The 24810-nt window shown below is 39.6% G+C and overlaps 2 protein-coding genes across 5 annotated transcripts in view; one reads left to right on the forward strand and one right to left on the reverse strand.

The window, feature by feature from the left end:
* Window positions 1–15809, forward strand: part of SECISBP2 (SECIS binding protein 2) — a 38418-nt gene extending 22609 nt beyond the window's left edge. For all 4 annotated transcript variants that reach the window (XM_067569322.1, XM_067569323.1, XM_067569325.1 and 1 more), the window contains 7 exons: window positions 1234–1403; window positions 2064–2202; window positions 8947–9106; window positions 11126–11346; window positions 12023–12177; window positions 13114–13318; window positions 14500–15809. In XM_067569322.1, the coding sequence (XP_067425423.1) occupies window positions 1234–1403; window positions 2064–2202; window positions 8947–9106; window positions 11126–11346; window positions 12023–12177; window positions 13114–13318; window positions 14500–14609 (1160 nt within the window). In that variant the 3' untranslated portion in view covers window positions 14610–15809. The remainder of the gene's footprint in view (window positions 1–1233; window positions 1404–2063; window positions 2203–8946; window positions 9107–11125; window positions 11347–12022; window positions 12178–13113; window positions 13319–14499) is intronic.
* A 2910-nt stretch (window positions 15810–18719) lies between these two features.
* SEMA4D (semaphorin 4D) overlaps window positions 18720–24810 on the reverse strand; it is a 142588-nt gene continuing 136497 nt past the window's right edge. The window contains exons 16-18 of the mRNA XM_067569330.1: window positions 21673–21882; window positions 20749–20846; window positions 18720–19847 (exon numbers count right to left, since the gene is read on the reverse strand). Coding sequence (XP_067425431.1) covers window positions 19677–19847; window positions 20749–20846; window positions 21673–21882 — 479 coding nt within the window. The 3' untranslated portion in view covers window positions 18720–19676. The remainder of the gene's footprint in view (window positions 19848–20748; window positions 20847–21672; window positions 21883–24810) is intronic.

Consider the following 24810-nt stretch of genomic DNA (forward strand, 5'->3'; position numbering starts at 1 on the left):
TAACTTCAGGTTTATTTATATTGCTGGATTTGAAGCAAGCCATAACCTTTAGTTCTACCTACACATGCTCTTATATTGAAGAACTTCCTTGTCTGCATTCTCAACTCAGCTTTCCTTTACTAAGTGTAGCCTGTAAAGAAAAGCTACTTTGTAGCTACAGTACACTGAAATTACTTAAAGCTGCTAATCAGCTCTGAGTAACTTGCATGATATTAGAAAGAAACTCTGTAAATTCCCTTGAAAGTTCTAAGTAAAGGTGGTTGAGAAATACAAAAAGTGACTTGCAATATTTTCAGGGACAAACGTAGCAGATTCGCTCTGTGGTTACTCATGATGTCTACTTCATTGAAGTACTAAGATAAAATTACTTCTGTGCAGATCCTGAAAGTTTTCACTGACTTACTTGATCCATCTACAGATTCTTATTGGGAGCAAGATAGAGAGGAAAGATAGTCCAATGGTTAGGGTATTAGCTTGAGACTTGGGAAATCTAGGTGCAGTTTGTGCTTTACCACAGACTTCCTGTGTGACCTTGGGCAAGTCTCTTACTGTCTCTGGGCCTGAGTTTCCCATCTGTAATGAGGATAATACTTCCCTACCTCATGGCAGCATTGTGAGGATGAATACATTAAAGATTGTGAGATGCTGAGATATGATGATGGAGGCCATATAAGTACATTAGATATCTCACTGTTCATTTGTTACACTCCAGTAGAAATTGAGTGGTGTTGCCTTGCAAGCAATTCACAAATAGGAAGGGTGGAGGACGTTAAACACATTTAATTTATTCATAACAAAAATTCTAGGAGCGGTAGCACATCCTTGAAGGTACCATAGAACTCTGTGTGGAGGTGGAGGGGATGAAATCCCAACTGCTAAATCCAGTAACTTCAGATTTCCTAAAATTTTCCGAGTTGGATTGGTTTGATATAAAATGTAGCCTGCGTTGTAATATTTTGCTTAATTTCTTCTCTATATTTTTGAGATTTAGAGCTAAGAGCTAATTAAGCTGATAGTATAATAGAGATGGGTTAAGTAACGTTTGTTTGGGAAGGAGCTGAGAGAGACTAAAGCTTTTTTTTCAGACTCAGTATTGCATAAAAAGGCTCTTTATATGATAGGGAATTGGTTGCATTTACACTAGTGACAGCCAAACACTAAACCTGACTTAGATTTTGTTCAGATGTTAACACTGAGTTACAGCTGTCTGATGAAAACTCTCTCTCATCTCAGTTGGTGGTGCCATACCATTGCTTTCAAAGGAACCTACGACAATAACAAAAAGTCAACAGTTAAATCAAGGAAAGATACCACATAATCCATTGGACTCCAGCGCTCCTTTGGTAAAGAAAGGAAAGCAGAGAGAAGTCCCCAAGGCAAAGAAACCAACATCTCTTAAAAAGGTGCTCCAACTTACTACCCTTTATTAAAAACTAGTGTAACTCTGCTATTCTATTTAAACATATCCCCATCATATGTTTGTGCAGGTTTGGGCAGTGTGGTCTGATTCCCAGCATAAGTTAGAGCAGTCTGAAAGCTTCTCTAATGTCTGCCTGGTTGCCCTTGGGGCTTGTATAGAAGCTGAAAATCCCCAGGGTACAAGACATCTAGGCCCCTTCCCATGCCCCTTGGGCATCCATTAAGTGTGCATGCAATAGGACTACTTCCACACTACGTTCACACTTAAGTGCTTTTATCTGCCCCTTTGTTTTGGTCAACTTCTTGCTCTAGTTCATCTCTACTCTTCAGCTTCTTTCACAGTACTTGTAGGTGGCCACCAGAAATTTCTTTTCCATTTATGATGGTAGCCATTAGAAAGTAAATGCAAAAAGTGCATCTTTTCCCCTTGAATCTAGAGGTGGACTAGGGTATATGTGGCTTATAGTTTGAGTCTTTACGCTTACTTTGACATCAGGCTGCCTGAACCTGGGATGATGGGATACATCTACAATGAATCTTAAACCTTGAGCAACATGGAGGAGTTAATGTTTGTGTATATGGTCTCGGTGTTAAAACTTGACTGTACTGGTGCCTGCATAACACTGAACTGTTTAATTTTTAAGATTATTTTGAAAGAGCGAGAACAGCGAAAACAGCACCTGTTAGAACAGACAGCGATTCCAAAAGATGATGGAGATACCGTTCATCAGTGTGAAGAATCCACAACTGAAGATCAGACAGTTACTCAGGATAACAAAGCAGGTATTTCCTGAGGCTGCATGTCTTTTTTTAATTGGTATGGGGGCGGCTTTTTAATTTCTTTTAACGAGCTAGCTAGATGGATACACCACCAGCAGTGTCACAGTGCAGTGGTACTTTCTGGTGAGTAGATAATACAATGCGTAGGTGGATGTGTGAATGTAATTGTGCTTGCTGCTTTTAAAAACTTGTACAAAATGAAATGAAGATTAATACAGAGATCAGACCTCCACTGGAGGTTTTCTAAATGCTTTTTTTGCAGAGCACAATTCCAGCCCAATTAGAAGAGCATGTCAGAGCTCATAGCCCTGCTGCTGGAAGTCTAATTATTATTGCTTTTAAAAAAAAAAAAACCAAAAAAAAAAACCAAATGTTGGATTCGTAACTGTATGTCACAGCCCCAGTATAGCTCCCCTAGCTGGATGCTCACTGTGCAGCGGTGTTTGGATCCTACCACACTGAGCTTGTGTACTCTTAAGCTTCATTTGCTGTGAGTAGGCTGCAGTATTGTCTTTTCTTGGCCTCTCTGGCACACGTATGGGCACTGGCTCTGTCTGTTACCCCTTCATTGAAATGGAGTCCTGCATTCCTGGGGGCCTAGGTCCAGGACTAGAATTGATCCCCAGAAGCTTAAGCCCACCCTTTCCCAGAACTCCAACTTTGTGACATTATGGGTTTATACTTTTTCTTCTTCTTCAGGGATAAATGATAGTGGAAGCAGACAGACACACAGACTTTGTAAGAGTTCCAAAAGCTACATGCTTACTTGAATTGTTTTGGAAATTGCTGTGCCCAATGGAGGCCTGAAGTAGGGTTAGTTGTCTGATTTAGAGGTTGTTTGAGCAACAGTTTCCAGAAATATACCCCCCTCTTAAAAAAAATAAATAAAAAATCGAGACCTCAAAATTTTATGGGGCTTAGAATTTTTTTGCGTACACTTGGGGCTCTCACTATGGCTCTGATATCCATCTCAGGCATTTAGCACCACTGTCTCTTTGGGGAAATTAAATTTTTGTCTGTATAACAAAATATTATCTACAGTGTTGCCCACACTTAAGTTGACAAGCCAGAGAAAGTCGTTTGCTCGTGCAGCAGGAAACGCTATGTTGCAAGCCAAAGGCATTCCAAGTAGCCTGATACCATAGTAAGTGGGTGGCTCATGGTGATGTTGGATACTGCTCAGGTTCAGTAGCCGCAAGTGTTGTAAGTTTGAGTCCTGGCTTTGGCAGTCTCTTGAGATTGTGGTGTGCATGTTAGTTAGTTCCTGTTTACACTTGGTCAGGGTCCTTTTGGAAATTTTACCCAGAGAGCAAAGATTATAGTTTAAGAGCTTATATTTCAAAATCTGTTCTAAAATCCACATGCATACTTATATTTTACTTATATCCTTTTGCCCTGAGAATACCTATGTGGGAGGGAATTCCAGTTATTAGGAAGAGACAGGTAATAGTAATGAGGGATTTGATCATTAGAAACATAGATAGCTGGGTTTGTGATGGCTGGGAGAACCACATGGTGACTTGCCTGCTGCGTGTGAAGGTTGCAGATCTCTTGAGACATCTAGACAGACTTATGTATAGTGCTGGGGAGGAGCTGGTGGTCATGGTACATGTAGGTACCAAAGACATAGGGAAGGGTAGGAGAGGGGCCATGGAGACCAGATTTAGGCTAAGAAAGATTGAAGCCCAGGACCTCCATAGTAAGCATTCTCTGAAATGCTTCCAGTTCCATGTGCAGAGCCAGTTACAGGCAGAACAGCAGGGTTTCACTGCGTTGATGAGATGATGGTGTAGGGAGGAGGGCTTTAGATTTATTAGGAACTGGGGAACCTATACAGGAAGGATGGACTCCACCTAAACCAAAATTAACTGGATTGCTGGCACATAACATTAAAAGGGCTGTAGAGCAGTTTTTAAACTAAGGGCTGGGGGAAAGCCAACAGGTGCAAAGGAGCACATGGTTTGGACGGAGATTGTCTTTTAGGAGAGGATCTGTTAATGGAGATTCTCTATATCTAGTGAGGAGAGGATGGAAGATGATAAAATATGGGTAGAATCTGATAAACAGTCAAATGAAAGCGTCCCATTCAATTACATCACATAATGGCAAACAGTTAAAAAGTGACAATTTTTAAGTGCTTATTTACAAATGCTAGAAGTCTAAATAGTAAGATGGGTGAACTTGAATGCTTCGTATTTAATGAGGCTATTGCTGTACTAGGCATCATAAAAACTTGGTGGACTGAAGATAATCAGTGGGATACATAGTAATACCAGAGTACAAAATATATTGGAAGAACAAATAGGTCGTACGGATGCAGGAGTGGCACTATATGTAAAAGAAAGCATAGTCAAATGAAGTAAAAATCTTAAATGAACCATACTCTACCACAGAATCTCTATGAATAGTAATTTCATGCTTGAATAATATAGCAGTAGGAATATACTACTGACCACCTGACCAGGCTGGTGATAGTGACTGTGAAATGTTCAGGGAGATTAGAGAATCTCTAAAATAAAAAACTGAATAATGGGGGATTTCAACTATCCCATGTTGATTGATACATATCCGCTCCGGATGGGATGCAAAGATAGTTTCTCAACACCTTAAATGACTGCTTTTTGGAGCAGGTAGTCCTGGAACCTACAAGAGGAGGGACAATTCTTGATTTAATCCTAAGTGGAGCACAGGATCTGGTCCAAGAGGTGAATATGGCTGAACTACCCGGTAACAGTGACCATAACATTTAACAACCCTAGGAGGGGAGGCAGGGGACACCAAAGCAGCCCATCCAGGTAGCATTTAATTTCAAAAGGGGAACTACACAAACATGAGGAAGTTAGTTAAAGTGAAATTCATGAAAGCTGCATGGGAACTTTGTCGAGACACCATTATAGAGGCTCAATTTAAATGTATACTGCAAATTTAAAAACACAGAGGACAAAAAAAGCACTGCTGTGGCTAAACAACAAAGTAAAAGAAGCAGTTAAAGGCAAAAAAGCATCCTTTAAAAAGTGGAAGTTAAACCCTATTAAGGAAAATAGAAAGGAGCATAAACTTTGGCAAGTGAAGTATAAAAATATAATTAGGAAGGCCAGAAAATAATTTGAAGATCAGGGCTAGATGACCTCCTGAGGTCTCTTCCAGCCCTAATCTTCTTTGATTCTAACAAGCCTAAGTACCTCGGAAGCAATAGCCTCATCTTCCTTGAGAAAAACAGTGTTACTTACCAGTAACTGTTGTTCTTTGAGATGTGTTGCTCATATCCATTCCACTATAGGTGTGTGCGTGCCCCGTGCACAGATTCCCGGAACTTTTTTCCCCTTAGCGAGCCCCGTAGGGTCGGCTCAGGCGCCCCCTGGAGTACCATGCTCATGCGGGCCCTCAGTTCCTTCTTTCTGCCTGTGACGGTTGCTGGAACGCTTGCCTCTTGCTGTTGCAAGTAGCACCCCTTTAGCATTTAGTAGTTTATTGTTCAAGCTGAAGTAGTGTTAATCATTGTTATAGTAAGTAGATAGTTGCCCTTAGGGGCTTGCGGTTGAGCCATGCCCGGCTCCACCGTTGCATCAGTCCTCACGGCTAAGAACGTGAGGGAGATTCCCAGACCTGAGTCATTCTTTTTAGGTGACAGATCTGAGGAACTCCCCCAGATTGAGATGTCATTATAGGTGGTTTTGGAACAAATTGATAAATTAAACAGCAGTAACTCACTGAAGGAACTCAAATGTGGAATTGCAGAATTAACTGTAGTATGTAACCTATAACTTAAATCAACTTCTGGAGCAGACTGGAAGATAGCTAATGTATGTGATGCCAGTTTTTAAGAGAGGCTCCAGAGGTAATCCTGGCCATTACAGACCAGTCAGCCGAACTTCAGTTAGAATTGTCAGAACAGAATTATCAGACCCATAGGTGAACATGATTTGTTGGGGAAGAGTCGAAAAGGTTTTTGTAAAAGGAAATCATGCCTCTTGAATCTACTAGAATTCTTTGAGGGGGTCAACAAGGATGTGGACAGGGGTGCTCCAGGGGATATAGTGTACTTAGATTTTCAGAAAGCCTTTGACAAGTCCCTCACCAAAGGCTCTTAAGCAAGTAATCTGTCATGAGATAAGAAGGAAGGTCCTCTCCTGGATCAGTAACTGGTTAAAAGATAGGAAACAAGGGGTAGGAATAAATGGTGAGTTTTCAGAATGGAGAGCTGTAAATAATGGTGTCCCCCAGAGGTCTGTATTTGGACCAGTACTTTTCAATATATTCATGAATGACCTGGATTTTCCACAATGAGGTGGCAAAATTTGCAGATGATACAAAACTACTCAAGCTGGTTAAATCCAAAGCAGACTGCGAAGAGTTACTCACTCCAAAACTGGGTGAGTGGGCAAGAAAATGGCAGATGAAATTCAAGGTGGATAAATGCAAAGTAATGCATATTGGAAAACAGAATGCCAACTATCCATATAAAATGATGGAGTCTAAATTAGCTGTTACCATTCAAGAAAGAGATCTTGGAGTCATTGTGGATAGTTCTCTGAAAACATCCATTCCATGTGCTGCAGCAGTCCAAAAAAGCTAACAATGTTTGGAATCATTAGGAAAGGGATAGAAGATAAGACAGAAGATATCATATTGCCTCTATATAAATCCCTGGTATGCCCCCATTTTGAATACTGTGTGCAGATCTAGTTGCCCCATCTCAAAAAAAAAAAAAAAATTATTGGAATTGGAAAAGGCATAGAATAGGACAATAGAAATGATTAGGGGTAGGATACAACTTCCATATGAGGAGAGTAATAAAAATGGGACTTTTCAGCTTGAAAAAGAGGCGACTAAAAGGGGAATATGATAGAGGTCTATAAAATCATGACTGGTATGGAGAAAGTAAATAAAGTGTTACTTACCCCTTCTCATAACACAGGAACTAGGTCTCACCAAATGAAATTAATAGGCAGCAAGTTTTAAAACAAAAGGAAGTATTTCTTCACACAATGCAGGATGTTGTGAAGGCCAAGACTATAACAGGGTTAAAAAAAACTAGATAAATTCATGAAGAATTGGTCCATCAATGGCTATTTGCCAGGATGGGCAGGGGTGCAAAACCTTGTTCTGAGATGTACCTTGCCTCTGCCAGAAGCTGGGAATGGGCGACATGATGGATCACTTGAAGATTACCTGTTCTGTTCATTCCCTCTGAAGCAACTGGCTTTGGCCACTGGGCTAGATGGACCATTGGTCTGACCCACTATGGTCATTCTTATCTACTTAGAAGTATTGTCATGGAAAATAATATTAACAAGAAGGAAGATGGAAAACTAGTAAGCAGCGAATCTGAGGGTAATATAATCATGCCACATGCTCCTCACCCATTCTCTGAACAAGGAGCCGAGGCTCAGGTCTACGCTACAAAGTTAAGTTGACCCAGCTATGTTACTCAGTGGTGGGAAAATCCACATCCCTGAACAATGTAGTTAAGTTGTCCTAACTCTGCTATAGGCTGCGCTAGGTTGATGGAAGAATTCTTCAGTTGACCTAGCTACTGCCTGTCAGGGCAGGTCTACACTACAAATGCTGCATCGTTAAGCATGATTGACAATGCCTCATACCATTCCAGAATGTCTGATACATCTAAACTTAAACTTCTCAAAACCTGGAAATACACAAGTAAAGTACATACCTGACCTGTCCTGCTCTTCAACCTTAGCTGCCCTCTTTGAGTGATGCCCTATGCAACATCTGACCATTGTAGCAGTCTAACCTTGCTGATGATATGAAGCACTGTGGGGACATGGCATGTGTTTGGTAGGAGAAATTGAGAATGACAAAGTTGCATTTAGGTTGGCATAATGAACACTAATTGGCTATACTTGGTATGTACTTGACGGCTTCATCTGCTCTTCCCAAGCATTACCATCCCCTTGAATCCTGTCCTGTGGATCCCCTCTGGAATATTACCTGCACTTTTCTGTGCTCTGTGGTGCACTGTCATGTATGCTAGCAGACTGCTACAAAATCCCATGGCAAGAATAGATTTGTGCTCTTTTACTTGCCCAACCGATTAAACTTAGCCCAGAAAGCAGATGGACTTCTCCTCATTACAGTGTGAACAGTAGCAACCTGCTGCAAGTAACTTCTGCACTGTAAATTTAGTTGTCCCTAACACAGTGAAGGGCAGTGGGGAGTGCATGCAGATGAATGAGATTACAATTCTGGGACACACTTCAAGTAAAATTGCACTCACTTAGTCATTCCTCATATCGGCTTATTATAGGGCAGCCATGATTTATATTATATTCCCAGTGGCTCTTGCCAGCTCCGGGGGGCAGACTTAAAGTGTTGGGGTGGGGCTGGTGTATACCATAACTCTGTATTTCCTGGTTTTCAGAGTTTTAAATATAGGTGCATTTGACATTGTGGAAGGGTACAAGGAACTGCCAGTCGATTACAACTCTGCATTAACAAAGTTTTGGGGCAGTGAACGCTACTTCCTAACTAAAGCCTATCTAAAATGGAAAGATCGAAGTCTATAGGGAATAGATTCTAAAGCACCCTGGTCATATTTTAATACTTCTTGCTGGGTCATTCACTTAGTATTAGAAATTATCCTAGTAATCCCAAAAAAGGTAAAAGTAGGGCTGGTAGGAACTACCTATCCTATTTCTGTGTAGGCGAGTCCTTAAGTTACATTCTCAGTCACAGATCAGTTCAGTCTTTTATAATACAAATAAAAGTTTATTTCTTTATGCTTAGATATAGCAGATGATGTTCCCATAACCTCGGTTGATGTGGCTCAGAGCAATTCAGAAGTGCTCCTGGCATGTAAAGAGCTCAAGGATTCTACAGAAAGATCCCCTACTCTAACACAACCTAACTCCAACCTTCCAAAAATTCATAGCCGGAGATTCAGAGAGTAAGTATGTTCGTTTTGGCACTTTGTGCAACGGTACCACAGGAGGGTCGTTGGTCAAATAAGATAAGTTATGTCAATAACATTCTGTGAAATGCTAACTGAATTGTAAACCCCCAGTTCTGAATTTTTATTTTCCGCTCTCCTGGAGGTTGGCACCTGATAAGTGACATCTCAGTAAGCAGCAAGTGCAGTACTCATATGTTGTCATTCAGGCTAGGAAGGCAAATCCAAGATCATGAGAGACAAGGAGGAGAATAGCTTTAGTGGCGGCAAAGGAATGAGGAGAAGCTAATCTTAGAGACAAACACATTGCTCATAATGTGGAATAAATCATAGTTATATTGAGAGAGAGAATTAGGGCTATTTCACCTTTCCAAAAATACTCTTCTTATGGTTAGAATATTTCCTTCAGTTTTCTGCTGCCAGACAGAATGCTAGAGAGGTACAAAGCAGAATGTAATTAGCCAGATGCTGATCGGTTCATGTTGGGGTGTTCACAGAGAAATCAAAGGGACAAGTTAATTGCCCTTTTGTACAAACACTTTAATGTTAGGAAAGCAGCTGTGTGTGCATGTTCCCTTTCAGCCGCGAAACTTTGGTTATTATGTTTGAACAGCAGGTCAGAGATCCAGTATAGGAAAAATGAAACTCTGCCATTGACATGATTGTTTAGGAATTGTTGCTTTCATCTTCAATCTTCAAAAAGGCACTGCCAGCCATTTTTATGCTTCAAAATGTAACGACTTTATTTAAAAAAAAAAAAAGTCACTGTTTCAGTATTCCCTCTACCCTAGGTTAAAGTAAAAGCAAACTTTTAGTTGCTTTTTTTAAAAAAATGAACTAATTTCTTGTGTCCATAGCTACCCAGAAATATTTCACTGAAAATGACAAATAGGTCTGGATATGCACTGGGTTACCTCAACCACAGAGGTCTTCTACTGCTTGGTATTCAGGATGGACTTTTTTCACAGCTAGATTACATTGTTTTGAATTTTTGTTGTATTGTTTTACTAGGCTTGTTAAATAAACTGTTACTGATGTAAACCTGATATGGTAACCAAAGTTCTTTAAAAAAAAAAAAAAAAAATCCCACTGAAATATAAAACTAACCAATATGCAGCCCAGTTTCAGATTAGTAATGTTTAGAAATAAGGAGCCAGATCTCACTTCTCATGGTAATACCTGGAGGAGAGGACAAGGAACTTTTTGGTTCCCCTTGTGGATTACACTTGCATTTTTCTAGTACAGGGGTAGTTAGTGGGTTCCAGTGTTTCTCCGGAGGAAGAAAGCAAGGGTCTGACTCACAAAGTGCTGAGATCTGGGTCGATCTTGGATCTGTGGGGATCCTAGGAAGGCCCTAGGAATCTGTAGCCACTTATTCCACCACTTTCTGGATAGTCTGGCTTCCTTGATTCCACACTGTCAGGGATTCCCTTCACTACAGCTGTCTCCAAAGCCTTTTTTAAAGAGTGATTACCGGTGTTGAGAGGTTCTTGGGGGAAAGCTTTGGTGCAGCTATCTAATTTTCCAGACAGATTTCCATTGAGTGCTAAGAGGAATGAGGTGCATCTACTCTTTCCGTGGGTCCCCCTCCAGAGGCATGATCTAGAGATAAGTAAAATGATGATACTTTGTCCCTTGCCTTTGGCTCTTTCTCCAACTTTGCTATCTTATTATAGGTGACAGAGCTATAGAAATCAATTGGCAACCATTTTTTAGAAGTGCTATTTCTTGATTCTTCTGAGTGAAAATAGACATGACCTTGGGAAAACTTGCATTAGCAAAATAGTCCTTTATCTTGATGTGCATGTCTTGTTACAACTTGATGTGGGAGCTGGAGTGTCCAAAAACAAACAAAACCCTACCTACCTGTACCTTCTAATCCACTGAAAAACCTAGAAAAAGTTTTCATTGTCCTGTGCATAGAGCATGTATTTGAGAGAATGTAGTTATGTTTGCGATTGCAGAATATTTAACTTAATATTAAGCTAAACTAAAACTATTGATTCTTTCTTCCAGTTATTGTAGCCAGGTACTCAGTAAAGAAGTTGACAATTGTGTGACAGATCTTCTAAAAGAACTGGTTCGTTTCCAAGATCGCTTGTATCAGAAAGATCCAGTAAAGGCTAAGACAAAACGCAGGCTTGTTATGGGGCTCAGAGAAGTTTTGAAACACCTGAAGCTGAAAAAATTGAAATGTGTCATCATCTCTCCAAACTGTGAAAAGATTCAGTCAAAAGGTAAGCGTTTTACAAAAAATAAAATGTATTTTCATAAAATAAATGTAAAACAGATTTGTTTAATGGTTGGTCGAACCCTATGAGGGCCACATCTTACACTTGGAAAAAATTGCTATGGAAGAACGGTGACTTATGGGTGCTTTCCTTGCAAAGTAAATCAGATTGTTCACTCTTAAGGAATCTGAAAGCAAATGACTGGCTGGAATATTAATCACAACTTCTTATTGATGTATTGTTAATGTTACAAGTAATTACTATTCAGATCACTGTCATGGATCTGTGATCTTGAAGTGACTTCTTAGCTTTTAAAAGTTTTCTTTTTTTGACAGCCATACTTCATCTTTAGCCACACTGTTTATAGCAGTGATGGGGTGTCAGTGCAATCTTTCTTCTTCAAATATAGAATTTAGTAGTGGTGCACTCTGAGGAGTCTTGTAGAGTCAGACTAACCTTTAGATGAGCAGATCCTGCACTAAGCTACTGAGCTTCAAGTAATGATTCTGTGCACTGCCATTTGTAAGGATTTTTAATAACACATTTTGGCATTTCTCAATGCTGCATCTTAAACCTGTAGCTTTTACTAAGGGACTTCTGGCAGTAATGCCTTTTAATTGTAACTGGATTGAATAAATGATACTTTTTGAATAGTCTCATTCTTAGTTCTTTCTGTCTGCAGGTGGGTTGGATGAGACTCTACACACCATTATTGACTGTGCCTGTGAACAGAATATTCCATTTGTTTTTGCTCTCAATCGCAAAGCTCTAGGACGTTGTTTGAACAAAGCAGTGCCTGTCAGTGTGGTTGGAATTTTCAGTTATGATGGTGCTCAGGTGAGTTGAACAAAGACATTAGTTCATACTTTTAATTAGTATTACTCTGTGTATGTAATGTGTAAAATAAAGACCTGCTGCCGAGACAGCTAGTCACTCTCTCACCACTTTCCTTATTTCTGTTCCTGAAAGGTCAGTTGCTTTATAATGTTACACGGAATTTTACCATTTATTTCCACACCCACCTTCCCCATTTTTTGCTTTGTTCACAGATGTACTTTTGGCCAGCTCTCTGCCTCTTCTCTAGCCAAATCTGCTCTTCAAAAAGTTTTGCTTGTAGATAATTGGTATTTTAAATCCCCAGTGAGATGTCAGCCTAGTGGCAGCCCTCTTTTTTTTTTTTTTTTTTAAATCAATCTATCTATCTTATATATATATATATATATATATATATATGACACACACACACACGGCAGTAGTATTTCAGGTTTGGGGAACAACTAGGAACAGTGGGGAATGATGAATGTCATTAAAAGAAACACTTGAAAATCTAGAATAATCTTCAGGCTGGCAGAATAGTAGTTTGAATGAAACTTTGCAGAAAGGGAGACTACATTTTCAAACTGGTACAGAATAAAAATAGTACTTAACACGTTACGTTCAAAGCAATCTACAAAAATACTATAGCTATACATATGTACAACGTGTGGTTAAAACCACACGTTGCTTAAAAATGTACCTTTATGTTCCTCACTTCATCAGAAAGTCGTTAAGTACATTTCCTTGTTGGCTTATCATTCACCAAAACAAGATGAAAAAGTTACCACACAAAATCCAAGTATATGGTTTATTCTGTTTCCCTACTCATGTGCTTATTATGCTGAGTAGAAGAGGTGCAACAACTGTACCCTACATTGACAGAGAAGTATGGTTTAAGTCATAATTGTTTTTGTTCTCTTACTACGGACTTGTTTCCCACTTTTTTTTCCATGTTAGGACCACTTTCACAAAATGGTAGAACTGACAATGGAAGCTAAGCATGCATACAAAGATATGGTAGCAGCTTTAGAGGAAGAGGCAGCTGAAGGAGGAGGAAATGAAAAACACAGCACAATCTTAACTACGCAATATGAAGAGAAGAGCTCGCCCGAGACTGGTGAAACACCCCGTGTAGAATCTGATGAGGATGTACCAACTTACAGTGAGTGTCGAGTGGCTTATTCTTTGGTTTTAGTCAGTTTTCCTTCCTTTATACTAAAATTCTCCTTTGATCGGTGCAACAAAATTTCTCCGAGGCAGTGCAGGCTAAGGATATCTGGTTAGGTAGGGAAACATATCACTTTAGTCTGTGACCTTATCGGATTTCATAAATTGAAGTCAAACCTGGTTGCTGTTTGGTTGAGAGACAGCTAAGGATAATCTAGTTTTTCGTGCGTTAACACATGAGTACATCTATACAGCAAAAGCTGTGCCCGAGCTAGCCTACCTAAACTAGATTGAACCCAACTACTGAAGGTAGTAATAGCAGTGAAGTCAGCAGGCTAGCGAGCCAAGTGTATACTCAGGGTCTGTGCCAGGCTTATACAACCTGCGCTGAAGCCTGTGCTCACTGTTTTCACCACTGTTACCTAGGCTAGCTCAGGTAGGCTAGCCTGGGCACAGCTTTTGCTGTGTAGACACATACCTTAGTAGATGGCACTCTTCCTTCAAGTAATTTCTGAATAGTCCATCAGGTGGTTGATGACCTACGCTGCTCGGTCATACAAGACTTGTAACAGAGCTCCTCACCAGTTGTGGTCCTTAGAATTCTACTGGCATTTTTGTAAGACTAATTGGCCCAATTCTGGTTAAATTGTTGGCTAGTTTGCTACTGCAGCTTCACTTGCATAAGATTCTTCTTTGTCCTAAACTATTTCTATGCTGTATGAAACCCTTCAACCTTGTACTGCATTTGCAGTACAGAAGGCATGAACCCTGTTTATGTATAATTTTGTGTGTGCCTATTAGGATCTGTAAATAAAATGTGCTTATGATATAGCTTTGGAAAGTTGTTCTTTAGACCATTACTTTCAAACCGCAGTAGGCAAATGAGTCTGTATCAGTTCTCAAAATGCAGCAATTAGCAGAGGGTTTAGATAATTTGAAATGTCTGGAGGGGGACTGCCTTTTCCAGCAGGTGCTGCAAAGTGTGGTGGCATAAGAGGCCCTTACATGCTGATTTCTCCCTCAGTTTTTACATTGTCCTTCATACCATGGGATTGAGCATTTCTGTGCTTTAGTAAGTTTGTCTATGAATACTAAAATTTAGGGGGGGAAATCTGCACGATACTGTAGGAGAAATTAAAGTGACTTTCCAACTAATATTCTGTTCTTTCTTTATAGTTAAAATCTGGAAGAGAAAGCTTGAGGAGGAGTATAACCCTTATGCCTTGGAATTAGAAAAGATTGCAACTAGTGAAATGCTGACCTTGAATTTAGAAGAGCCTCAGTAAAGCTGGATTATATTTTATTGGGCTTTATTACTTTTCACATAGATATGTAAATATTTAATTACCTAAAATCAGTGGGATGTAGCAAATAAAGGTGGCTAAGTCTGTTCTGATCTCATTTAAACAAGATGCACCCTGGAACAGGAATGCATGAAACAATGGCAGATTCTTGCAGGTTTCTGTGTACTTGACTGGCTGCTAAGGGTGCTGCTGCTCCATTGTTTATATTGGAGAATTAATTTGAAGGGAGGAAAAAGTAAGTTTTAACCCAGAACCACTTGAACTGGCTTGTTTTAATACATGGCATGTTTCTAAGTGTTTAGAGGGGTGGTAAGGTTGATTGCTGCTGGTATCTGTTAGCATAACTAGAGCTAGCCTGAAAACAAAATTTCTATCACATGGAAAATTAAGGTTTCAGAAAAATCTTCACCTTGATTTGTGACAAAAGGTAAAAACCTCAACGTTTTTTGAGACAAATTCTGAAAACCTTCATTTTGGGAGAATGTTTCACGGTGCTTAGTGCCTGGAAGATTCTTGTTAATTTCACTTTCTCCTGCAGACAGAGAGTGAGATTGCCAAGAACCTTCCAGCTGGGATCAGTCACTTTGATTTTTCCCGATAGAAAATTGAAATTTTCTTGGAAAAACTGGAAACTTTCCCCAGGAATGATTTTCTGAGGGAAAGTGCCCTTTTCCCACCCCACCTCCCCCAAATCAAAACTTTCAACCAGCTCTAGCTTCATTCAACTCAGCTATAATCTCCCTTCCTTATCTTGGGGGCTGGAGCATCTGGTAGGGGGACTCTCAAAAGCAGGGTAATGAGTCATGAAATTCCTGAGATGGAGAAGCTGGTAAAGTTAAAATGGATCATAAAGGAGATTCCTGCACTGTAGAGCTCTTAAGATCTGATGCAACAGAATCCTTTTGCTGGCAGAGCTTAGGAATGCTTCAGGGAAAGATGATCCTGCCCCCTTTTCTCTTGCAGAGTTTCCTCTCTTTGCTATAGGGGTATCAGAGCTTGGAGGAAGCAGTGCTCTGGCAATGGTACTAAGGTCTGCAGGGAAGGGCAACTGCTTTCTTGAAAATGCACCTTACTGCCCAGCTGCCTCAGCCAAGCCCAGCCATTTGTGTAGCACTGTTGCATAAGGGAGAATTCTACAGCAATGCATTTAGTTTCATAAACACTGTATGGGAGGGCTTAGCCCTTCTCAGCAGAAGACTTTGTTAGTCTCGTTGCTACTCTATTTTATCTACAGTTGTGAACTTTGAGTCTCACAATGAAGTCTTAATTTGAGGGAGAAGATCTAGTATGTCAGAACCAAGACTGACTATATGTCGAGAAGCTTTCTGAAGACAGATTTAATTTACTTGAGACTTTTTCAAAACTTGACATGTACCTGGTGGTGGTAGAGCACTTTTCTGGAGATTTCCTTTATAAGAAGCAATGCTTATATATTTTTAGACTGAAGATGGCACACTTAACAAAGAGGGCCAAATTCTGCCATAGGGTATTCAGATTTGTATAAGGGTGAAAATGAAAATTAGGATTTCTGATTTCAATGTGTGCAAAATAAAATGGGTATAAATGCCTGGTACAACTGTAGTCTGTCTTGCCCTGTAGTCTGTCTTGCACTGCTTCTGAATGCTCAGAATAACTTTCATTTTAGCTGCTCTAGCACAGTCCTCCTGAAAAGCAGCTGCTGGGAGGAGTCATACAGATAAGCCAAAAGCAACAGAGGTAATGTCAAAGTTAACCTTAAAATTATTTTAAATTGACATCCATTTTATAGTATATAAGATAGAGTATATAATTAATTTAAATTGATTTCACAAAATAGGGTTGGGATAATCTTTGACTTGCATAGCATCCTGTGGTCAGAGTAGCTGTTGCTTGAGATTGATGTGTGAACCACCTGCTTATGCTCAGAGGAGCAAAGTCAGTAAAGGAAACAGAGCAACTCTACTTGACACTGAGCAGATCACTGGATAGGAGATCTTTCTACTTTTCCAAAATTGCATCTGACCTTAACTTGCCTTTGGGAGTTGGGGGGGGCGGGAGTCCCAGTGCTGAAAGAGGGTTTGGGCGTGGACAGGACATTCTGGCCCAGTAGGAGGTTACTGTGAACTAGTGTGTATGAAGGTGGTGGGGGTTGCACTCCCATAGTGGTATACGCAGCTGTAACTGTACTAATGGAGAGGCTTTGATGGAGGTTGGGTTTTTTTGGTCAGACGTGCACTGCTCTGGCTTAACTTCCTTCCCCTAAGTCACTGCATCATGGAAAGGGGGCCAGCAGCTAAAGCAGCAGGTAGGTTTTTGCATTATACAGCTTTCAGAAGGCAGCAGTGCAGATAGAGAACTTGTATGCTGTATGTTTATTACTCTGCACAGATCCATAGAAGTGTGTGAAAATGACAGTTAGCCACATCCTAATGGTAGCATCCTTAAGTTTTCATTGTAATAAACATAGGGAGTTATCCTTTCTTTCCCTAAGAAACCCACTGGGAGCATGGGGAGAGCTGTGGACCATTAGGCAATGAACAGCCATTTCTCTTTCAGAAGGGCTTTTGAGCGGTTGAAGTGTTCAACCCCATTAATACAGTGGTTCTGTGGACAACTTTATAAGAGAATCTGGGCTGTTTTGCTTATTAGTGCACCCAGCCTTTTGCTTGAGGAATGTCACTCAGGCTTAATACACACTTACTGGGAAATTTGGTGACAGTTGATGGGAGTTATGCAAGCTACACAGCTTGTAACTCAGTGACTTACTAAATCCTCTCCTGCCTGCTGTCTGCACTGTGCTGACAGGAGGAAATGCATTCCCTTCATTAGATGAGGTTGGCTCTCAAGTCTGATTAATCTACCATTAGATCTTCATCTGTATGCCTCACAGCGGAGATCTGCTATTGCAAGACTAATCCTCCACTTTAAACCTGTTTGGTCTCCCATGAATACTTTTATGAAGTCTCAGAATTCAAAAGAAAAATCAACAAATCAAACAACATATATATTTTGTATCAGTCAATAGAATAACTACCATGTTAAATAAAACCCTTGTGGATTTTATTTAACGTGTATTAAGTGTCCAAGCAAAAAAAGCAAGTCTCTAGTCTAATGGGGGTGAGCATGTTTAAAAAAAAAAAAAAAAAAGCCGCTTCGTATGAATCCCAACCTGAAATGCTTCCTTATGGCAACACCCTTATTCCAATTCCATGAGGTTATAGAACACAGACTTCGAACCTCCATTCTGCTCCTCACTGCACTATCTAGATTGAAGCTCTCTCAAACAAGACCTGGTAGTGTACTTCTAATTCAGAAGGTAGGCCTCACACATGTCATGGTGTGTAAATTCTGTAAGTAAATTAAAGAAATATTGCTCTTCAGTTAAGTATCCCAATCCAGTGCTTAGGAGCACTGACAATCTCAGGGCACAGTAGTCATGACTCCTGTACTGTGATCTGCTAGACAGCCATTAGTTCACGAAATTCTGCATATTGGTCATCTGCCAAAAGAAAAAATGGCATTGACTAAGTCTTCTGCAGGGGAAGATGTCCACAGTTGAAGTATGATTCTGCTTCCCAACCTGGAGGCATGCTGCAATGAAAATCCCATTTTAATGGATCTCTGCCAACCTGAAAGTTACTTTCTTCAGGCAATAAGATCCACAGAGCTGGCCCACCCTAGAGACAAATGGATCATCCAGAATCAAGATGCAAATTAATATTCAAGGACTTGAATTTATCATTAGGTAAAATTTACCATGCTGTACATGGAGAAATTGTTATTCCTCAAAGTATACTTAACAGTTTGAGTTAAGAAAGTAGATTTGAATTATCCTGGCTGTGGAAGTTCTTACAGGAGGGAACTTCAAGCCATGGAGTATTCCCCTGCTGCAGGTGACTGACGGGTCTGGTTCTGGCCCACAAGCTCCAGGGAGGCTGATGTAGCATTGCAATAGAGCTGTAGAACTTGTTGCTCAAAGAAAGGAATTCTTCAGATAAGTGGAAAAGTTCTTATTTCATATAGATTCAGGATTATGGAGAAAATTCAATACTTTTTGAATGACAGTTCCCAGCACAATCAAGTTAAAGCTTTTTATATAAAAAAAAAGTGAGGTATTTTTGTGCAATACTAATAGTGGAAATTTTGAGGAAAAGAGAAAAAGAAACACGTCTCACACCTTTTGGTTCTTTGCAAAAAGATAATTTTTAAAACAGCACCATGGTAAAACAGCATTTCACTGTGGAAACAAGTCGGTCCCCAAAATTTGACTAGCTACCTCAATGATAAGTCTGCAACTGTTTACTAGGAATAATAAAACAAACTTAATTTGATCACTTTAGTTCTAATCAAATTTCTGAATATTTGTTCACTAAATGAGATATTTAGCATCAATCAGACTTGATCTTTCACAGTACCAGATATGTAATAGAATACTGTGATCCGTATGTGCTGCAGTTTAGATTGTGCCAGCTAGAATCTGAGTCCTGTATATATTTACTGTGCCTTATAGTTAGTCAAATTTTGTTTAGTACAGGAAAACTTGTCTAACAAGTTAACTTTGCAAAACATCCTTAATTTTAATTTTAAAGTCTCGCTCATTTTTAAAAGTATTAATGTCCATGATGAAGCTCACAGTAGTTTTTCTTTGAAATACTATTGTAGCTTTACTGCCTACTTACACACACAAGGAAAGTGAATTTGCTCACACCAAGAAGGAATGTTCTTTAAAAGGCCAGAACTGACTTTCAAGGTAAATCTTAACACTACACCCCCATTACATTTCTGAAAAACATTTAAAATATAAGTGATCCAAATCCTTTGTTAAATCCCCACTGCTTTAACAAATTCATGTGCTCTAAGAGCATTACAATCAAAGTTAACGGGTCTGCTTAACTAAATAAAACAATCCAGGAGTTGCATTACACTGTTAGAGCCCCACAAGTCTCAATAGAAGGACGTTTTGTTCCTCAACTAACAGAAAAAGAACAGATATTAGATTGTTCAAATGGGGGGTTGTCCTTTGGTAGTAGGTAAAACATTCTGCAGTAGGAGGAGGAAATCTTGCACTGCCTAAATTTTCAGCAGATTCTCCTGAACAGGCCACTGCCAGCTCCAGCACCTGCTGAATCCTTTTTCAAATGTGCAGGTTACAGTACTGCAAGCTCTCATTTGCAGACATTTCCGTGTCAGCCAACTCCTGTCTCTCCGTCCATTAGGGGTATCTTTCTTGTGGCAGCTCTCCTGAATGAACAAGACAGTTTCATTTTACTTTACAAAACTAGATTAATGTTTTCATATTAAACCAGCTGGTTTTATTCAAAGCCAGCTCTGTGAGCTAGCAATAGAGACCCATCATGCTACATCACCATGCCCATAAGGCTATGTCATCTCAACTGCATCAGCTCCTTCCTCAACTTCAAGACCAGATTCTTGGTTCCATGTGGCCATTTTGTCCCACTCATGGTGCAGGGGAGCAATAGAGACCTATCTAGGCTTTGGTGTTGGAGACAAAGAGGGGTACTGCCAGGAAGCACTCCTGTGCTCCAACATAATAGCCCCTTACAGCCAGGAGAAGCTGGGCATTACTTATAACAGCCAAATAAGCAGCTGGTCAGTACACATATTAGAGCAGGGAATTAGGTATAAAGGTGGTGTAAAGCCACTTCAGATCTCATCCCCCCCACCATAGATTCTTTATCAAGGAAAGTTAGGCCTACTGACAATAAGATCCATTTCATAGAGCTAAAAGACAAGAACATAAAAAGTAGGAAGGAGGAAAAAGAAGGTGCTCACACTTCAGTGATTTGTCTTGGTCATAACATGGATACTTTCACATGATGACAACAGCTGCAGGTATGATTCAATTGGCTGGAGACAGTTTTGTGTCATCTATAGGCACCCTGGTTCAATTCCCAGCAGTAGCTCTTAAAGTATTAGATCTTACACCCCACAGGAAGTCCATTTTTTGCCTTGAAGTACCTGAACAAGCATTCTATGCATGGACTACGAACAGAATTCCACGCTGTTCTCTCTGTCCAATAGCGTGGCAAGCCAAAAATAGGGATTTTTCAGGCTCCTCCCACTCACTGCTTAAAGCATGTTAGCATGTGCTTTACTGCATATCTGTTCCAAAAACACTTACCCAGGTCTTCTTCCAGTTTTGCATCATTGTGTTATGCTCACTGACTGCACTTCTCCAGCTGTCATACTCCTTTACCCATCCATCCTGACCAGTACTATCTGAAAATTGTAAGTAACAGAACAAGCTATATGAATAGGCTTTGGACAAAGAGATGAGCATCTGCCATTGACTTCAGGGACAACTTTTAAAAAGGTGTCTTGTCAGGAGACATCATCAGTAGATAGCATTCTCTCTAGACTGGTTGATGGTCAGAGGAGGTGGTGCTCTCTCAATCCCCAGAATCAGGCAGCTGAACAAATTGCCAGATTTTCAAAGGGGCTGAGACTACTACAACTCCTCCTGACTTCAGAAGGGAGCGAAGGGGTACCCCCAGGCCTTTTGAAAATCAGATTCCTTATTGAGGTACCTACAGGTAGATTTAGGAACCTAATGTTAAGCATGCACATTTGAAAACCCTGACTGAGTGCTTACTTCAGTAATATAAGTTGCAGGGATGAATATAGAAAGCTGACAGCTGTATTCAGCCAGGAAACTAAAAATCCAAACTTGTATAAATTAACATGTTTTATGTTTGTTTTGAAACTCCCCCTGGCAGCAGACGGCCTGTTTTCAGAACTCAGCAACTGTGTAGCCTAGAAATGAAACCACAACAGCAAATCCCAGTTGATATGGATGTGCTATTTCGTTATTCCTACAAAAGTTGCATTTGTTTCTGGAAGAAGTCAGCATTTAAATATTGTGAACTAAGATCTGAATATTGGATCCCTTCTACAGTAACAGCTGACATGAGTACTAAATTAGTGTGTTTTTTTGTAGTGACAGTCTTCAAGCATGTAAATAGTCTTTATGGGCAAGCAAATTCTAAAGCTGTCCTCCCTGCACCAGGCCCAGGTTGAGTAGTGCATACACTCTACAACAACTTACCTCTTCCTTCCACTGTGATGAGCACTTTTGATGTTTTATTGCCAGCTTTTGAAGTGACTGAACAATGATATTCTGAATTTTCTGCTACAGCATCTTTCACCCAGCTTAGAATGTGCACTCTGCCATCAGCCAATGCATGAGATTGCTCACTGACGCACACTTCCACTTTCTGTCCATTCTTCTTCCAAACAAAATGTGCATCACTGGGACCTGCGAAAATGTTACCTTAATGACTGAAGAAAACACTTGTGACAAATTAAAAATGAAGAGTGTCAAATGTAGATTGAAGAGTGATGAACTATTAACATGAAACCCTGAAATTGTGGTGATTAGACAGCAACATATTCTGGATTTTAGAACATAAATGGCTGAAAATACAGACTGTACTGAGAGTTCTGTTCGTTCCCATGGTTCTTGAGTGCCATGTGGTCAGAAGAGTGGAAAGAATGAGCCAGTGTTGATAATAAAGCAGGCATAAAAGCCCAGGACTCAAACAGGAATTCCTTGAGAACCTCTTCTAAGTGGGAAAGAAATGCCTGGATTCTGACATTCTCACAAGTGGAAGCCACCACTGGAAGAAGTAATATGATTATAGGTGGACAGTGAGGGAACCTAGATAATCCCATGTGGAAAAAGTGCAGCATTAGTTTTCTTGAAATGAAGACAAATACCACATACAAAGTGGTAGTGGAAAAAGGGTCAGGGACTCAGAGTTGACCTTACTGGGTATAATGAAGGAAGCAAAATCAGATGAAACAAAGGAGACATCAGATGATAGCATCGTCATTAGAAAAAGCAGGGGGGAAAATTTGCACTTTAGGCAAGTAGTAAGAGGCACAGAGGGCAAACAGCAATCTAATAGTCATATCATCTGTAAGGAACAGAATGCAACCAAAGATTGACATTATCCCACACTAGAAAACAAAGCAAAATGGGAGCTATCAAAGAAAGAAACAAATGCAATTCTGCTTGGCATGTACAGTTAGGAATTTAGCTGAGACAGCTATGGCTCAGATAAAGAAAACAGATATGGAAAGCAGGAGGTAGCAGCCATCCAACAACTTCACAATCATGGTAATGGATTTTTTAAAGGCAAGTCCTGGTGTTCCCATGTGGCCCATTAGCAAACACCCTTAGTGAAGAATAGATGAGGGACAGTAACACGAGTGATGCAGGTGATATTAGGGTTCTTGTTGTTGCCAAACACAAAGAAGGGAGGAGACACCATACGAGAGAGACTTACCTACATTGCAAGGGATTTGGTTTCACTGAACACTGGCATAATTTATACGAGGAGTTGAGTTGGAGTAGTGATTGTCGGGCAAGAGGGACACTGACCTAGGTTCAAAACAGGCAGACCAAGTAGTCTTGGAAATGAGGGAATTTTCACATTCATGTTCTACCACCATACCCAATGCACTAGGAACTGTACATGCACCAAAAAAACCTTAGTCCCTACCTCAAAAAGCTTATCTTGGACTTCAACAGACAAAGTGGAATGGTTTGGAAGCAAAAGGAATAAGAAAAACTTACTGTATACTAAAATACCTTACACAAATGCAAAGAAACAAGGAAGTAGTAGTAGTGAGGATGAATGATTAAGATTATGATCTAAATTAAAACTTGGTAGAATAGTTCTACAAAGGAGAGATGATAGGGGTTGCACAATATATTTAATAGTATTTATGCCATTGAGTTACCAGTTGAAAATCAAGAGGGGGGAGATGAAATTATATAGGGAAAATATACAGTGAACTGAAAACAGCCAAGCGGCACAGGAAGAGAATGAAAATGAAATTTTCCTGGATTATTTGCAGGACACTGTGGAATTTTAGCTTCCGCAGAATCTGTAGAGTAACTGTATAGCCAAAAAAGGGTTTTCAGTAGAGATGACAGAGTCAGGATAAAAAAACCCCAAAGACCACATTCATTCTTCTTCTGCTACTTAGACTGATAACTAAAAGGACTGTTGGAACTAATGCCCACAAGAAACTTTGAGTTCACTATAGTAGTGAATGGGGCAAGGATAGAGATTTTCTCCCTATTCTTTCTACCGGTCCCAGATGTTAATGTAGTACAAGGATATTTTAATTTCAGGAAAGCAAACTTGGAATTAAACATTTAGATCCCAATTCTTCAAAGCCTTATGTAGTTTCCTATTGACTTTTCTAGGCAAGGAGAGCATTTTATTGGTCTAAGTGCATGCATACTTCTGGCACTGTATTAATAATAATATTGCAAGAGACCGCATTCTTCTTACAAATAAACAAGTTAATGTAGCTTTACTACAGGTCACTCAAATAGCTGAAGTCTTCCCCAGAAATGGAGAAGTGAAGATTGATTCCACTACCAATACAGATTTTTTTTTTTTTTTTTTTTTTTTTTTTAAAGTTTATTATTTTTAAAATTTTTAAAACAAAAACAAATTTATTCTCACTAAAGGGTTACAAGGCATAAAACAGACTTTTGCAAATGTCAAAGTAAAAAGAATTCTTGGAGAGAAAGTCCATTAATACAGTGGAAGGGGGGAAATTGCTTTTCCAAAATCTCAAACAGAGAAACTGTAATTTGATCAACTGAAAGTCTAGAAACAGCTATTCAAAAAGCAAGCCAGAGAATACTGTGAAAGTTAGAACAGAGTACAGGTTACTCAGGTAATTGGTTTACTAATAAAACACATTTCATTTTATTTTTCTGCCTTTTTATAACATGTCCCAAAGAATTCATGTGACTTTCTCTAATCTTATCTTCCCACACAGTTGGCATTGTATCATACATGTTACTAATCAACTAAATTAAACCATTATTTGTTCTTGGCAGTGACCTAACCCAGAAGGGGAGAAGCAAAATACTAAGCCAATGATTTGCCTGGTTAGCTATTCAAGCTTTTCAACAGTTGCAATGTGCATTTTCTTTTAAACAAGCTAGTATAAAACTATGTGGAATTCTCAAGTACCACAAAGGATAAGAGAATGCAAAGTTATGACAAGCAATCCTAAATAATACTAGCTAACTCCTCAAGACCTTGCAAAGATATCAGTGTCTGGATAACTAAATATATTTTCATGTAAAAGTAATTGTACTGCAGAAAGTCAATAAGTGACTTGCAGTAGAAACTACATAAATGGCATATATAAG

The sequence above is a fragment of the Emydura macquarii genome, unplaced genomic scaffold (assembly GCF_026122565.2).
Source record: "Emydura macquarii macquarii isolate MOO-44397 ecotype Brisbane River unplaced genomic scaffold, CSIRO-AGI_Emac_v2 contig_2897, whole genome shotgun sequence".
Classification (NCBI taxonomy): domain Eukaryota; kingdom Metazoa; phylum Chordata; order Testudines; family Chelidae; genus Emydura; species Emydura macquarii.